Source organism: Anomaloglossus baeobatrachus, chromosome 3 (assembly GCF_048569485.1).
Source record: "Anomaloglossus baeobatrachus isolate aAnoBae1 chromosome 3, aAnoBae1.hap1, whole genome shotgun sequence".
Lineage (NCBI taxonomy): Eukaryota > Metazoa > Chordata > Amphibia > Anura > Aromobatidae > Anomaloglossus > Anomaloglossus baeobatrachus.
Genome location: NC_134355.1, coordinates 309,520,548 through 309,538,286, shown reverse-complemented (window position 1 = coordinate 309,538,286; position 17,739 = coordinate 309,520,548). Strand labels below are relative to the sequence as shown.

The 17,739-nt window shown below is 40.9% G+C and overlaps 1 protein-coding gene across 6 annotated transcripts in view; it reads right to left on the bottom strand.

The window, feature by feature from the left end:
• The window catches only part of FAM184A (family with sequence similarity 184 member A), a 321,551-nt gene that overhangs the window by 39,937 nt on the left and 263,875 nt on the right, over positions 1-17,739 (bottom strand). For all 6 annotated transcript variants that reach the window (XM_075340009.1, XM_075340014.1, XM_075340008.1 and 3 more), the window contains 2 exons: positions 10,557-10,678; positions 10,331-10,481 (listed from right to left, as the gene is read on the bottom strand). In XM_075340009.1, the coding sequence (XP_075196124.1) occupies positions 10,331-10,481; positions 10,557-10,678 (273 nt within the window). The remainder of the gene's footprint in view (positions 1-10,330; positions 10,482-10,556; positions 10,679-17,739) is intronic.

Here is a 17,739-nt window from a genome sequence, read left to right as displayed (position 1 = left end):
ATAACTGCAACTTAAAGAGTTTGTTCACTACTTTAACATTGATTGCCAATCCTTAGGATAGGTCATCAATGTCTGATTGGCTGGGGTCCGACACCTGGCAACCCCGATGATCAGTTGGCCTCAGTGCCAGTGGCTAGAAATGCTCAGTTCTGAAGCTGCCCCAGCTTCTGATAGTGGCCATGGCCGGGTTCTGCACATCCGCCTCCAATTCAAATCAATAGGAGGTAGATGTGCAGTACCCGGCTGTGGCGGCTATCAAATGATGGAACAGCTTTGGAACTGTGCACTTTAGAATGCCTGCTTCTGGAACCGAGAACAGATGATCGTCAGGGTGCCGGGTGTCGAACCTCAGCCGATCAGACATTGATGACCTATCCTAAGGATAGGCCATCAATGTAAAAGTAGTGCATAACCTCTTTAAAGGGAGTCTAACACCTCCAGCACACTAAACTGTTTATACAGGTATGGAGGGGGTTAAGTCCTAAAAAAAACATAACTGTAGTATAGATATTAGTGGCTTAGTTGCTCTCAAAAAAATATTTATTTTGTATGTAAATGAGGGGGTTTCAGAGCACCCTTGGTGTGACTAAGAGCTCAGTGCACTGTTATGCCCCCACAAAGTGCTTACTCAGCACTGTCATATCTTTGTTAGCAATACTAAAGTGAGCACTGTCTGAACTCAATCAAAAGCTCTGCAGAAGTACAACTTTGTTCAGTGTATGTGAATGGTCATCACTGGATCCTGCAAACATTTTCCAGTGATGAGAGTGCACACCGACACTGCAGGAGCCCAGCAATGGGAGTTCAGACAGCAGTCACCTACGTACTGCCAATCAAGATATGACAAAGTGCTTCACTGAGCCTTTGGCGACACCAACAGTGCACTGAAGACTGCATCTTTGTGTGCAAATGACTTCAATATTTTTTTTTACTGGCAACTAAACCACTAAAATCTATACAAGATATATGATTTTTAGGGCTAATTCCAATACATACCATTATAAGTTGTTTGATTAGTACTTTGGGGTGATAGACTCGCTTAAAGGGAATCTTTCAGCAAGTTTTTCCTATCTCATCTCAAAGCAGCATGATGTACGCAGAGAGACCATGAATCCAACAATGTATCACTTAGTTTACTGGGTGCAGCGGTTTTGACACACTCAGAGTTTTTAGATTTAGCAAGTAGTAGAGCTGAGAAAGTTGCCCCCGCCCATACCAGGTTCTTTATGTACAATGTCTATAGACAGTGATGTGCTAATCACTGCAGTGAGCGTGCCAGACAAGCTGAACTGTAGCTGATCTAGTCCAGCAATTATAATCTCCTGAACCTAAAACAGGTAAATAACATGTTACACTGTCGGCACTCCCAGCCCAGAAGTACCAACACTTCACCCGCCTCACTTCCTTTGTCCCCACTGCCTCTGTCCAGCCCCGTGGCCCCTGCCTGTTCATCTGTCAGCGCCCCAGCACCCTGTATGCCAGGGGCGGTGATGTTTACCTACTGTCCCTGCCTGCCCACACTTCCTGGTTCAGTGCCCGGCTCCCGAGGCCCACGCTTGCGCAGTAGGGCTCTTGGGAGTGTGCTTAGGGCGTTGCTGTGCTGCTTTCCCTTTTCTTAAAGGGTCAGCGCGACATAACCCAAAAGTGCCTCCCAGTACCCATCATAAGGTATTGTGGGAGGTGCCTGTTGAACGTGTCCCTTAGCTAGTCTACCCGTGCTAGATGTCACGTTTCCGTGCTATAACCCGCATTCTGTAGTGGTCTGTGACTCTGTCTCTGTTCCGTCTAGTTGTGCCTGTTTACCCGCCTGTCACCATCCTGTGTTCTCCACTCCCTGCAAGCCCCAACTGCCTGCCTGTGACCACCAGTACCAGCCTGTTCTGGACCGCACTAGCCTCTGCCTCATCCGCTCCAGTTCATGGTCTTCATCCTGTGGCGCCAGCTGCTGAGATATCGAGATCTCCCGCAACTGCCTCCTGGCGGTCATTTATTCGCGTGTGTACCTGTTTTCACCCAAAGTGGTTGTAGTGAAGACTCGGTGGCCACTCAGGTCCGCCTCTCTGGATCAGTGAATAGTACCTTGGACCAGTGGACCCACTTCCTCCTCGTTCAGTTACCTGGGCGTGACATATAGCGTGATAAGAGACACATCACTGAAATCAATGTGGTAATGCCTGCCGTATGCTTTCTTTAGATTACATGGCAAAAACCTGCTGACAGATTCCCTTTGAAATCTTTTCCGTTCATCTAAATAGTGCATGGAAATCAGCATATTCATAGGTATCTGCCAACCCAATTTACAAACCATTCTGCAACAAATCTGTCATGTGTGAACATACCTTTTCGATACAGTCATACTCTACACAGAAATTACATTGATTGCCCATTCACCTCTATGTGGCTTGCACACATCCATGAGCTTGCAATCTCATGCATGTAAATATTATCCTAACATTAGACTGGTTCTATTGATTACAAGTACAAGTATTTTGTAACATGGAAATAACAGTAATTAAATAGTAAAATAGGTAATGACAATATATGATGTTAAAACATGATAAATTGTTCACTACTTTTCCTGCAATATAAATGGTAAGACTAAAATAAATGGTCCTTAATGTTGAAATTGCCCTGGGGGTGCATCTTGGAGTCTGTAGATTTCACCTGGAATATTTCTATGCATCCAAAACATTGTTAAACCTTGAGTAAATGTTATAGGATATAAATATACTCCATAATTGTTGTTATTCTCCATGTACTTAAAACAACAAGGGGCTGCTTGAAGCGGTTTTCCAAAATTATCATATTGATGACTATCTTTGAAGATGTTGTTATTAATTAGTTTAAAAATGGGTCCATTGAGGTCCTGAAATAAAAAAACAGGACACACAAACAATCCTCCATACTACTGCCGTAAGGGTCAAGTTCCATCTGAGCAAAAAGAAAGAGCTAGGAGAGTAAGACGTTGCAGAAGTCACCTGGCATGCTTCTGGAGGAAAAAGAACCCCCACAGGACACCAGCAGCAGTATAGAGATTCGTGGTGGTCTGAAAAGCAATGAGGTTTACTTTATAATAGCACTATCATGGGACCATTTTTAAACTCATTTTTAAGATGGGCCATTAATATGCGATAGCTTGGGGTATGACATTCAGCATCCCCACTGATCATCATGGCCCCTTCAGTCAGCTGATTCTGGTTGTCATATTGGTGGTCCACCTTAAAGGAGTTGTCCAGGCTTTAGGGCTCAGGTCTGCAGTCACTCTATGTGACTACATGCTTGTGAATTATTACAGCATGCTGTCAGAGGTCTCTGGTGCCAGTAGTGGGTGGACATGTGATTGCACGTATGTGATTTGCATATTTATGGACACACTCCAACTAGATGTGTCTGGCCTTGTTTAATTCACTTATACTGAACAAGGCCACACACGTCTAGTCAGCACTTGATCGCATGGAAACAAATCACATACTAGTGATTACCTGACCTCCCACTAAAGGTGACAGAATCGGACGATCCTGACAGAGCAAGTGAGTGCAGACGTTAACCCCAAGCCTGGATAACCCCTTTAAGGAAAGGTCATTGATATTTTAGTTATGGAAACCCCCTTTAAAGTCATGTTCACATGTTTTTTTGGTTTCTTGTAGGTTCTTTTCAACTCAAAATTTGTCATACCCCAGAGAAAAACATGCCATATGAATTTTTCACACATACTAAACTTTCCATCAAGGGGCGGATATGCAATTAGTGTAACCTGTGCTGCTGCACAAGGGCCCAATGGTTGAGGAGGTGCACTTCCACCTCCAATGCAGGAAGACGATTACAGGCTCCTAAAAGGAGAGCATTATGATAAGCTCTTTGACTGCAAAGGTTCCATACAGTATTGTTGCACAAAGGAACTTTATGTCTACTCCTGCTATACATGAGATATCTCTACTACTAAGCCCAAAATTTGCATATAGATTAAATAAACTATATGTAAGCAACAATATCACCCTTTGCAGAATATATAAAAAATATTCTCACATTATATGTGTAATTTTAAAACATTATTTCTTTAAACCTCAAAGCTCTGCATCTGCATCCCCAGACAAGGAGCTGAACGATGGAAATCCCATTGCTGGAGCCCTGACTATAAGATGTTATTGCCGGGTGAATTTCCCACTAAGCTTTCACTTTGCTGCAGGGAAAATAAAGCTTTTTACAGCGAATACTGAAATCAATAGACCATCCCTGTAATTCAAAACCCACTAGGCCCTCCGGAGCGAGAACTGTTCTGTGTGGTAGCTCTATGTGATTAATAGAGAGTATGTCCACAGCAGTTTCCCATCTCTTACCTTCATGTAACCATTAAGCACATATGATGAAAAAATTACCCTGGTATAAATGACCCACATGTTTAATGGTCCTTTATTAGAAACTTTAGTCGTCATTTAACATCAGCTTTTATCACACTCTTATTATATGTGATAACAGCTATTTTATCTATTAACTCTCTAGACCAGGACTGGGAAAAGTGCGGGCCATCTCCGGCCCTATGTCCGGCCCTCTGGCTGTTCCTGTCCAGTCCGTGAGCCCACCATGTCACTGCTATTTGCATCCAAAAGATACAGACAGCAGTGAACACACTGGTGGAGAACTGTGCCGCTGCCTCAGTCTTCCCCCAATCAGCATGAGGCACAGCAGACACAATGACGGTACATCATCGCATGTGCTCTGCGGAGCATCCGTGCACCGCAGAACGGGAGCAAGATAAGTATGTGGTGTTTTTTTCTTGTGTATTGGATGTTTCATGTATGTAAGAGGCAGTGTGTGGGCTCATAATGTATATAGGGGCTATTTTTGGGTCTCAGAAATGTATATAAGAGGCTATTTAAGGGCTCATAATGTATATAGGAAGCTATGTGGAGCTCAGAAATGTAAATATGAAGCTATGTGGGAACAACAAGCAAGTAAAAAAAAAATGTTGGATCTGACTTTTTATGACTTGTCACAGCCACAGTACACTAGTGGTTGCAATGCAACCACATTCACCAGCAGTACATTGAGCTGTAGTAGATGCAGTGGCAGACATACCATTGGTGCACTCTGTACAGCCGCACAGGGGCATACCAGTTAGTAAGGTGGACATTTGTACCTCCAAAGCTCGTGGTGTTGTGATGAGTTGTTGGACTGCAAAGGGCCCATGTATTGTTCTTGACAAGGAGCCCTCTTCTGTGTCCGCTCCTGGTAGAGGCACATATCATTTTTTGTGACCTGTATAGCTGACAAAGTCTCCATGTATGCTAATATTTCTAATATTTATTACTGCATTACTCTATACATATGGGAATAAATTACATTACTGCAGAGAATTTATTATTATGTGTCCTTCAGTTCACCAGAAGAAGCAAACCCTGGAAAAGGTGGCAGGATGGTGAAATATGACGATGTATTACATAGTCACTCATTCACTTAAATGGGTACCATGTAATGCTACTAATAATGAGCGAGTTTTGAAATACTCAGATTCGCCATAGTCATAACGAGTGCTGTCTAATACTCGCGTATTCATTCCAAATACTGTGCGCAATGCAAGTCAATGGGAAATACTTGCAATGTAACGAGTAACCCAAATTCCGTACTATTTGCTATTTGCACGAATAGTACGGCTTTCAGGTAACTCATTACATTGCGAGTTTTTCCCCATTGACTTGCATTGCACACACTATTCGGAGTAATGCATACGCTAGGATTAGACAGTACTCGATACGAGTATCGCGAATCTGAGTATTTCGAAACTTGCTCATCATTAAATGCTACAATTTCTATTTGAAACTGTGTCTGCCCATTAGCTGCTTTTTAGCTGACTGCCTTCATAAGAAAACCCCTTTAATAAGAAATATTTTCTTGTAATCACAATAGTTGTGCCTAATTTGGGAGTCATACCACAAATTTAGAAGGAAAAGTGCTAGAATATAAAATGACAGCTGATACTTTGGGAACCTGTCAGTAGAATACAGGCATAACTTTACAACAGGCCACAGTCACCCTACATTATTTGCATTAGTGTTGGTAACCCTGTTTTTTGGCTTACATGTACTGATGTCAAATGCTGACCAGAAAACCACTTTGTTAAATCCTTGAGGATTGGACAACTTATGGTTTACAGCACTTTTATTTTTTTTCTTCTTCTAAGAGGCATAACTTTTCTATTTTTCCATCTACATAGTTTTGAATGACACCATTAATTTTTCCACACACAAATGTGTTGAAAATCGGGACAGAAAATTCCAAATAGCATGAAATGGGGAAAAAATACAATGCTACCATTGTTTTTTGAGTTTTATTTTTGCAGAATTCACTGTGGTGAAAATTATCTAAAAACATTATTGTCCAGGTCAACATGACTATGACGATACTAAACTTGCATAGGTTTTTTTTATTTTAGTGGTGAAAAAAATCCAGAAGTTAGTAAAAAAATAAAATAAAAATGGGGGCTTTGTGTGTCCATTTCTGAGACCTATAGTGTTTTTATTTTTCTATCGATTAGGTTGTATGAGGGCTTGTTTTTTGCATGGTGATCTAACTGTTTCATTTATACCATTTGGGGGTAAATAAGACATATTTATCGCTTTGTTTTGTATTTTTTAGGGAGGTGGGTGACCAAAAAAAACACAATTCTATCGCTTCGAGTTATTTTTCTTCACAGAGTTTAATGTATGGATAAAAGGATACAGGTTTTTTCCATATCAAATAAGGCCATCATCTTTAAGCCCTCTCTTACAACATACTAAAATGCTGTATATATGTCCCCAGGTCCCTTTGTATAACGCAAAAAAGACCTTTAATTATACTCATCTAGGGGGTGGACTGGTCCGATGAGCATCACTCGTCTTAACCCTGGCCCTGTCCACCTTCTTGCTTCGTGTGGATGACATATCTATACAGTCTACCCCATTGTGCTCCTGCGCAGGCACACTTCTCCTTACTCTGCCAAGGGCAGAGCAAAGCACTGTAATACACGTGTTGAGAAAGGCCAAAGAGCATCAGCACAGGCTCACTACAATAATTTGCTCTGCCTTCAGCAGGCGGGAGAGAAATGCACATTCACTAGAGCGTGAAGGATGAGACTACGTGGACAACGTAGCACGTGTTGTGTACATGAAGCAAGAAGAAGGACGTGATCGTAAAAAAAAAAAGAGGAGGCTCCAGATCAAGACCAGAGATGGCCATCAGACCGGACCACCCTGTAGGTCCGATCTGTATACAGAGTAGATGAAGATATATACAGCATTTTAGTATGCTGTAACACAGGGCTGCTAATACATAATTTTATATTTTGTTAGACTGGACTTTTACAGATGTGAGAATCAAATATGTTGATCTTTTTCATTTCTACCGTGTATACCGCCAGTGGAGGGAGTTTAGCTCCTGCGCCCTGTACACACGGTTACCCTAGCACAAGATGTACTGTTATGCCCATTTGCACAAAGGGATTAAAGTGGTCTGAAGTCAGTATTCTGTTTCGAGCAGAGGTTTACAGAAGACTCATCATAAAATGGCCTAAATGATAATAATCTTTATTGGCTGGCTTTAGAATAGAAAAGCACTCCACATTTAATATAGAGATCCTGAAATAATGAATTTGTCTCATATGTTTAGTGTTTAGAAGTTTCTCTAACAAGCTCAGTAAATGGCAACAAAAATAATGTTTCCATCACAAGTTTCTTTGAAAACAGTGAATTTCTGATTCTGAAAAGCCGCTTTCAGCAACATCTTGACAAAGTATGATATTTTTAGACTAAGTGTGATATACAGTTGCATTTGAAGAAATGGGTTAATCTATTCATGGGTTGCTATGACTGCAAAATACTTTTTCACTGTAATCTTCAAAACATAATAATGCTAAGACATAAAAGATTAAACAAGCATGATATCCTTATGCTTTTAAGTTTCTTCATCACAAAAATTGGATGGCACAAACCAATTAAAACCCATTTTCTCTGGAGTTAGCTATTTCTCTCAATCGCTTTTTGAGATAGATGAGGAGAAGCTTTCTATCCCTGCATTTCTTAAAGTGCCACTGTCATAAATGAGTGATGATTTTAAGTTCACCTACAGGATGCACATAAAAGGTTAAAATGGAACTGTCACGAGAACAACCATGCCCATTTAATGTCACCAGAGTGTCAGGTTCATTAAAGGGAACTTGTCACATCTAGAAATGCTATTTATCTACAGCTATAGCATAGTTCACAACTGTCCCTCATTCACTAGGACTGCCACAATTTGATGGCTCAGTCCTGCTATTGCAGCAGTCGGGGCTTTGTTCCGACTTCCTCTCACCTCTCCTCGCTGGCTCCGTATGTGCTCCTCCTCGGGAGCGGGGTCGGCATCTCACTGCACGTAAATGAAGTAAACAATTATCTTCCCTGTATTTGTTATACTTGAGCTGTATTGCAGGCAGGGAACCAAGAGTCAGATTATACAGGTACAGGAAGATACAGCTGTACTCAGCAGTGTATCTCTACGTCCCTGCATTCTGAAGGTGAAGAAATACTCAGAGTGTTTTGCTCTATAAAATTACCAAAAAATAATAAAAAAAACCTATTGCAAAATGTGAATTTCTCTCTTTTTATAAGTACCCTTGGGACTTAAACCAACAACCTCTACAGTTGCAGGCACAAGCTAAACCCCAGAGCCACAGGCTCCAATGATATCACAAGGAGAATTTTGTATACTTAAATCTGCAATGTAGGCTCTGACTCCACAGGCAGACTATAGTGGTACATAGAGATACATAGTACATAGTAGTGTATTTCTATGTCCCTGTATTCTAGAGGGAGAATAAAAGAGATTTTTTTTCTTCCCATAAAATTAATAAAAAAATAATAAAAATAAAATAATGACATTTTTAATGTGCTTTTAAAAAAATAACGGACATCAGAGATTGGCAAAGAACACAGACATATTTGGTGTCACTGTAATAGTAGCGACCCCCACCATACAGCAATCAGAATATTTATGGTAATCGGTAAATGGCGTAAAAAACATGCGTGCTTGATTATCATAAATGCTGCATTTTTCCTACCGATTTTTTTTCTGCACACCTTTTTTTACAGGTATCCACTCTACACAATGAATGCTCCGGATAAGGAAATCCAATGGAATAAAAAAATAAAGAAAAATCTGGCACTTCAGAAAAAAAGGCTTTATTCCAATAAAATCATTATTACAAAAAGTGGAAGACAGAAAAGTGGTATAAAAATACCATGTCAGCGGTTTACGCGTTTTGAGGCCACATGCCTCTAAGTCAGAACCCCCATCTAACTGTAGTGTGCAAGGACATGGAAAAGGAGTACCTCACGTATGGCTACCACCCAGAGCCACGTTACACATAGCAGATTATTGGGGATCCTTAACCTGACAATCCCCCCTATCAGCTGATATTTGCTCGGCAGTAGCTGGATGTATGCAGTGTCCTGAGTAGAACAAATGACAGATCAGCTGCATTAACCGAACAACCCCTTTAAGCCAAAATTGCTTGGTCACTTCTTTTTTTCTGAATGATGGTGAAAAGATGCATATGCTTAATCCAGAAGATCGGCCAGTTTACAAGATGATTTAGGCTATGGTTTGTTGTGGATTATATCCATTTCATTTGTGACCCATAAGGGAAAAAATTAGTGACCCATAATACATACTATGAATTTAGAGCACTGCATTATTGCCTGAAATGCACGTAGTTCTTTTTTCCATCCATTTAGGTTCATGCAAAAAATGTATTCGCACAAACAAATGGATGCTTACACAAAGCTACTGCTGATACAATAGATGTCACGATATCTTGAGTGTTTTCCTTGAAAGAATTAGTGAGGGAAAGACTTTCTCTATAAGACTATAGAACATGGTAAAGAGTACAATGATCTACCATTCAACAACTATCATGCTGCCCTTCACTGGCAAGGAGGCTGCATTACCTACTTTGAGCACCAAAAAGCTCGTTCATGGCTTCCCCAGTCAGCTAATCTGCTGTGTGTGAGCACAGCTTTTAAGAAGTCACTAAGATCAAGGACGTTGAGACCATAAGAAACTATGCAATCATAAACTGACTTGCATTCAACAATATTTGGAGTATTTCTACCAAAATTAATCAATGATTGCTTTCTTTTCCACATCCGTTAATGATAATATGTGATAATAAGTGCCATCTGCACCAAAGCAGGGAAAAGTTCACAATTAGTAAGACCCATCGTCACGGAATATTATCAATGACTATAAAAAAGTAAAGCTGGTTAGAAAATCCTTTTGATTTGTTGACATCAGATCTAGATACCATTCCCTGTACCTGGTCAAGGAGATCCTCCACTTTCTTTTGCCAGTTATCCTTGGCGGTGCTTATTTCTCGCTCTTTGAGCTGCATTAGTTGAGTCAGAGCAGACTTCTTGTCCTCCTCATGCTGCACCCTCAACTCTTCACGTACCTTGCTGCACTCCTGCCTAAAGTATTAGGTGTAAATACAGATTACAAGAAAGATTAACGTTTTCATATTTCACTGTATTTTCATAACCTACCTAAGGGATTCCGTCCATTTTAGTTCGAGGTCACGGGCTACTTTCTCAATCTTTAATCTCTCTTCTTCCCTCATGGCAGAAATGAGAGCTTCATGTTGCTGTCTCTCCTTTTCCAACTCACCCTATGGAAATAATATAGATATGTCCACATCATGAAGCAGAGCAGTATTGAAAGAGCATGACACCATATCAAACTAAATAAGGACCTCTTCTCCCTGATGGTACCACCCTATGATGCTCCATAAAACATGAATTTCGATGAGACACAAAACTGGAGGATGATAAAATAAGTATCTTTCGTGAAGTTTTACCTTACCCAATCTGGCCGTACCTTTGGTGTCTTAGTGAAAGCCTTAACAGATTTGCTTTGAACCTAACTTTATTATGTGAAACATCCATCCAACACCAGTATTTTGTTCTTAAAGCCTGCTTTACACCTTACGATATCACATACGATATCGTATGTGATCATACCCGCCCCCATCGTATGTGCGGCACGTTCAATTTGTTGACTGTGTCGCACAAACGATTATTTGCCGTCACACGTACTTACTCTTCCATACGACCTCGATGTGGGCGGCGAACATCCACTTCCTAGAGTGGGAGGGACGTTCGGCGTCACAGCGACGTCACGCGGCAGACGGCCAATAGAAGTGGAGGGGTGGAGATGAGCGGGACGTAAACATCCCGCCCACCTCCTTCCTTCCACATAGCCGGCGGGAGCTGCGGGACGCAGGTAAGATCCGTTCATCGTTCCCGGGGTGTCACACACTGCGATGTGGGGTACCTCGGGAACATTGAACAACCCGACGTGCAATTTTAAGGAAATGAACAACGTGTATGCGCAAGAATGGTTTTACGTTCAATCGCAATCTCACGTAGCTGTCACACACTACAACAACACTAACGATGCCGGATGTGCGTCACTTACGACGTGACCCCGCCGACACATCGTTAGATTTGTTGTAGCGTGTAAAGCCCGCTTAAGTTTCCTACCTAATTTCCTATTCCAGTTAGCTTAGCATTAAATGATGAGACAGGTATACTACAGTAGTTGATCTCAATTAATTCATATTCACCAACTACAATTGTCTAATAAAATAAAGTAATGGTTCAGCAGCGGATCATTTAGATTACTGACAAGTGGTTGTGTTGGGTAAGGGATGTTAATTTATAGCATTAATGCTCTGCACACGCTGCTTTCAAAACTTTGTAGATATACACCAGGAAGATTTCCCAACATATAGCTTTGACAGGAGGCTCATAAGCCCATCAGTGGTGTATGTCACCTATTGACTGGTATTCTTAAAGGATATCTGTCAGCAGCTTTTTACTATGTAAGCTGAGGACGGCATGCTGTAAAAGTTAAAAAACAAAAAGCAAAGGTGCTTCTCGTATCAGTGTGTGCAACTATTTATGTAAACTAAAGGGTTTATTACCCTGTGATTAACATTGCAGGACTAGAAACTCAGACACAAGACAGTTCAACATGTCCCCTGCTGTGATTGACACCTCCCTGTCAATGCACAATCTCAATTGAGATCCTGGTGTGGGTGGAACAGCTCTGCTGTGTTCCTGAATCTAAATTCTTTAATTGTTTCAGAACAGCTTCAGCCAGTAATCTATGTGATACATGGTTGAATTCAGAATCTCTTTGCCTACACTATGTTGCTGTCAGATGAAGTACCAAAAACCTGCTGACAGATTCCCTTTAAAGTACACTGTGGTGTACTCTTCTCAGTTCCAAACTGAAGAAGAAAGGTAAACTAATGTGTAATGGTCTGCTCGGATAGTTCAAACATAGGGCTCTGACCCAATCTGCTTGCCTTAACACTCACATGTGAAGATGAAGGGTGTTTTTACATGTGACAGATATGTTGTGGAGGGCATATGACCACTGCTACTAATCGGTGGCTGCAGCAGCCACATACCATTCTACTGGTGTTATGGTCTTCATCATTGAGTGGTTATACTACTAGTTTGGCCATATATGATCGGCATTTAAAAAAGGACCAAGTTGCTGCAAGGGATTTATCCCAGGATTACAGTAGATAACTAATAATTTAAAGCAATGGCAGCTGTGCTTTTTTAATTGATAAGCTTGATAACCCCTTTATTATAAAGCAACATTACCAAATACAGGTTTATTACAGACCCTTGATAATACCAACTAAACTGCTTAGATTTCAATAATACCATCATAGAGGACAATTTCCTTGCCTGAATTTGTTCTCATGCGTAGGTTCTTCATTTATTTGTTGCGGGCAGCATGTACAGTATCTTGACCAATGACATGTAGCCAAAGGCCAATAAGTGGAAAAATTATGTATCACATTGGGATATGTATAATCAGTGACTTGGATGGGAAGAATTAAGCTATACTCCACAGATGGGCAAGTGGTTGAAAATATCCATAAATCAATCCCTGTAGAAGTGTGAAACAAAATGGTGCCCCATTGCCTCACTGTGGGTGAGTGGAGCTTTAATTATGAGACCAGCCGCAGCGTGTGGCCACACCCCTGGATGGTCAGATAATCAGGGATAATCATTACAAACATTAAAATTTTTACATTATATGGTAGAACCGGAACTCTAAGAACGCATGGTAAATAACCCTTAGCCAGGGTCTTCCCGACTGAATGTAAATCTCTGAAATCCTTGATGCCGTGACTATTCAGTATTCTGGATTCATCAAAACTCTTTGGTGATTCTGCAAGCACATGATTAGCATAACGCTAGTTGAAGGATTCTCTGGGCTTGTTAGCAAGATGTTTTTAGTTCCTTAGGGACAAATAACAAACAGGATCTAATGATCTTTGTGCAAGTTAATACGGCTGTAATGAAGCAGTCAGCTAGACTTCTGTTTCTGCTGCTTCTTATCAACACATACAACCATTTTCCTGCTTGAATCAGAGGATTCTCGATTAAGAAAAACGACAAATTATTTACGAGATGGAAAACAAAAGCAGAATTGTAGAACATGGGGAAATGAGTATAGAACTAGATATTATCAATCTGGAATGTTATATGATCACAACAAAATATGTCTGACTACACTGATCAGCCACAAAATTAAAACTATTTTCCTAAAAGTGTGCACATTTTTCATGCCAGCAACACAAATTTGACCCATCCGGCTTTTAAGGTAATTGAGAATGACTTAGAGCAAGTGTGACAATGAACTCTGAAGATAAGGTGCAGGTTCGTTAAGGGAATGAGAAGAACAGCAATGGGCATCATACAAGTAGGTAAAAGAAACTTCTAGATGCAAACAACGTGTCAAAATAAATCCAAAAAAGACTGTGATGTTTTGAACACTCTCATAGAAACACATTCTGTAACTGCAAGGTGGGGACTATAAAAATCAGATTTGGTTTGCCAGAGCATCTTACAGATGGTTTAGCAGAAAACAATTTGGGAAATTTGGATAAAAAGTAAAAATCTTAACTACTTTGTCATGTTCACTAAATCTTTTCTAAACTTTTAGCAGTGTGGCAGAGTACATTATCTTGCCAAAAGAGGCTATTGCCATTAAAGGGGTTTTCCCATTGTCATGTTAAAACTCTAAGGTCCCTTATACCCCCTCCCTCCTGCAGAGCTAGCACAGAGATGAGTCTAGCTATGACAACCTTATCTGATCAGCCAGGGAGTATGGTATTTCAGACCGGGGGTGAAAGCTCTGGAGGAAAAATTGTGCAGAGAAAGACATCCCTTTGTCTTTTAACTAAAAAATCTATGAACCCAATTTTTAGGTGCCACGTTAATACTAGAAAAATGAAAAACATATTGTTGGAATCCCGGCGAAGCACTGAACGCAGCTTTGCTGGTCGATTGCTGGTATCCCAACAAATGGGTATTGGCCAATAAAATCATGCTAGATGTGTTGTGTTTGGTATCTATTAGAAGGAAAAATCGGGATATAAAATATGACACTAATATCTCTCACATGTGTGGCCAAGGGCAAAGATACGCGAAAGACTAGAATTTCCTAATTCTCTGAAGCCCTTGGCTCAGCCCACAAGACATCCCAATATGAAGTCACAGATGGGAGGGTGAGCTGAGGTCATAAAAGTCAGCAGCCGATTTTTGGCCTTTGTCAGTACTGGAGGACTCACCTAAGCTGCCCGTTTGTATATTGGAGATCCTTCCTCCATAAATCCGTAAGTCACATCTATGGCACAAGTTTAGTAAGCTTCATGTTCATCCCTTCTATTTTTATTATGTAGTATTAGTATTGTTCCCTTTATAACATCTTGTATATTTTTATAAACACTGCCTATTTTTAGATTAAATATATAAAATTTAATAGCTTTGTAACTCTTGCTCTATTTACAATCCTCTAATCCGAAGAGCCTTGCGCTATCTGAAACGGGTGTCCGAACTTCCTGTAAAGTTCGGTGGTGGCAGCAAAATTATTTTTGCATAGAATTATTAGGGCACTACCAGTAAGGGTACCGAGGTGTATATATATATATATATATATATATATATATACATGTATATATATTCCATTCGTGAAATCGATGATATACATTTCCCATGCTGGGAGAGACCTTCAATATTTGGCACTAGTAGCTCAGCAGCCTTTTACTTATTAATCCGGCAGTACCGAAATTGACCTGCCGACAAGGGGGTGCTAGAGAGCAGTCTGATTGGGACAAATGGGTAAACAGTGTGTGGATCTTGCGAGACCCCCACCCGGCTGTTCATGACACCCATGAACAAAGTTAATTTTAAAGTTAATTTTAATCAATAGATCTTGGAATAATAATAAATTCCACAATTGGATGTGTTTCATAATGTTTTTCCTGGTTTAAGATGTTCTAAGGTAACCTTAGAAATGTGCCCCTATGTACTGTGTAATGGCCGTGTCTGACCGTACAGGGACATGGTCTGATCATATCACATCTCCTGGGCCAGGGAAGACGTATAAAAACAAAATGTTCCTGTGATAAGATAATCTGATATACAGTATGTATCCCTGCTATGTACTCTGTAATGGCCATGTCTGACCGTAGCGGGACATGGTGTGATCATATCACAGCTCCTGGGCATGGGAGAAAGCAAGAGTATAAAGACAATACAGCACTGGGATCACAGTTGATTTTTTAGGTGTGGTAAAACATTTCCCTACCTGTTTTTAAAAAATGTTTTACCTGAAAGAGAATTATTTGTGATCCTATGCTGTAATGTCTGTATATACTTTTCTACATCCTCCTGTGGCCAGGAGATGTATGATCAGACCATGTTCCTGAACGGTCAGACCTGGCCATTACACAGTAGACAGCAGGAGCACATATATAAGATTATCTCAGCACAGGAACATATTTTAAACACATACAATTGTGCAAATTATTGTTATTGTTTAGATCTATTGATTAAAATGAACTTTGTTTGTGGGAAAACTTCTTTTAGGAAATCTGATGTGGTTGGCAGATGAATGCCAGGACCAAAAGTTTCCCACAGTATATTGCCCAGAGCATCACACTGGCCCCAAAAAAATGCCTTTTACTTATTATATTGTACCCAGTGTCGCCATGATATAAAAGAAAAAGTGAATGATCAGACAAGGCCATCTTTTTCCATTGCACCACAATCCAGTTCTGATGCTCACATGCCCATTGTATTGGCTTTAGGCAATGGACAGGGTTCAGCATGAGCACTCTGCAGCTCAATATGCAGCAAGCTACATTGTTCACTCATAGTTTCATAGTGTTTAAGGTTGAAGGTATGCTTAAAGGCCCCTTTAAACACTGCAACATCGCTAACGACATCGCTGTAACGTCACCAGTTTTGTGACGTAATAGTGACCTCCCCAGCGACATTGCAGTGTGTGACACGCATCAGCGACCTGTGAGGTCGCTGATTGCTACAAATCTTTCAGGACCATTTTTTGGTCCTTTATTTCCCGCTGAGCAGCATGCATCGGTGTGTTTGACACCGTTACAACGACTTTGTTAGCAACTTCCCTTTCAAATAGCTGCTTTAACAGGTCCCCAATGACCAGCTAGGTCGTTGTGCAGGTCCGCATCGCTGCTGCGTCGTTGGCCAGGTCTGCCTTTTTGACAGCTCACCAGAGACTCACCAGAGACTTTGTAGCGATCCCGGCCAGGTTGGGATCGCTGGTGGGATCGCTAGAAAGTCTCAGTGTGTAAAGGGGCCTTTAGACGATAGAATTCAATCAACCCATGACCCAAACTAACATGTTGATCCAGAGGAAGGCAAAAAAATTCCTTATGACAGACAGTAAGCTCCACATTAGGGGAAAAAATTCCTTCCCGACTGCACATATGGCAATCAGCCTAGTTCCCTAGATCAATGCACAGTCACAGAATAACCAGTAATATTATATATTTCAAGAAAGGCATCCAGGCCTCTCTTAAATTTTAGTAGCGAATAAACCATTACAACGATATGTGGCATAATGTTATTAAAAGGAATCTGTTATGTCCCCAAACACTATTAACCTACAGATATGGGGTTAATCTACAGGTTAATTGCAAAATTCCAAAAACGCCTAGACGCCACACTGACAGATTGGCTACCAGGAGGAAATTAACTTTATTCCAATATTTAGTCATAGAGCATAGGAGCAGCTTCAGTCACGGCTCAGAACAAAGTAAGCTTTGGAAGATGCGTGGCCATCGCACTGATAGCCTGGCTACTGGGAGGAAATGGACTTTATCTCTATGGCAGCCTCTGGCTTTCAGTCATAAAGGCACAGCTGGTGCAGCTTCAGTCCCATGTCAGTACAAAGTAAGCGGCGACTGTAACCATGCCCTGGCACTGACTGACAGTTCTCTCTGCACTGACGCACTGGTGAGGTGGCTGTCAGGGCTGGGGTGTGGTTACAGTCACTGCTGCCTTTGTACTGACTTGTGATTGAAGCCAGCTGTGCCTTTATGACTGAAAGTCAGAGGCTATCAAAGAGATAAATCCATGTCCTCCCAGTAGCCAGGCTATCAGTGTGGCAGGCACACAGCTTTCAAATGCTATTAACCTGCAGATTAACCCCATATCTACAGATTAGTAGCATTTGGAGAAATTACATATTCCCTTTAATATATTACAGTATTTTTCTATCACCTTTCCAATTTTCACCACCCACAACTTCCACACAAATAGGGATTTTTTTTAATGCTGGTTTCTCTTATTCATCCTACCATCAAGTATTGATAATAAG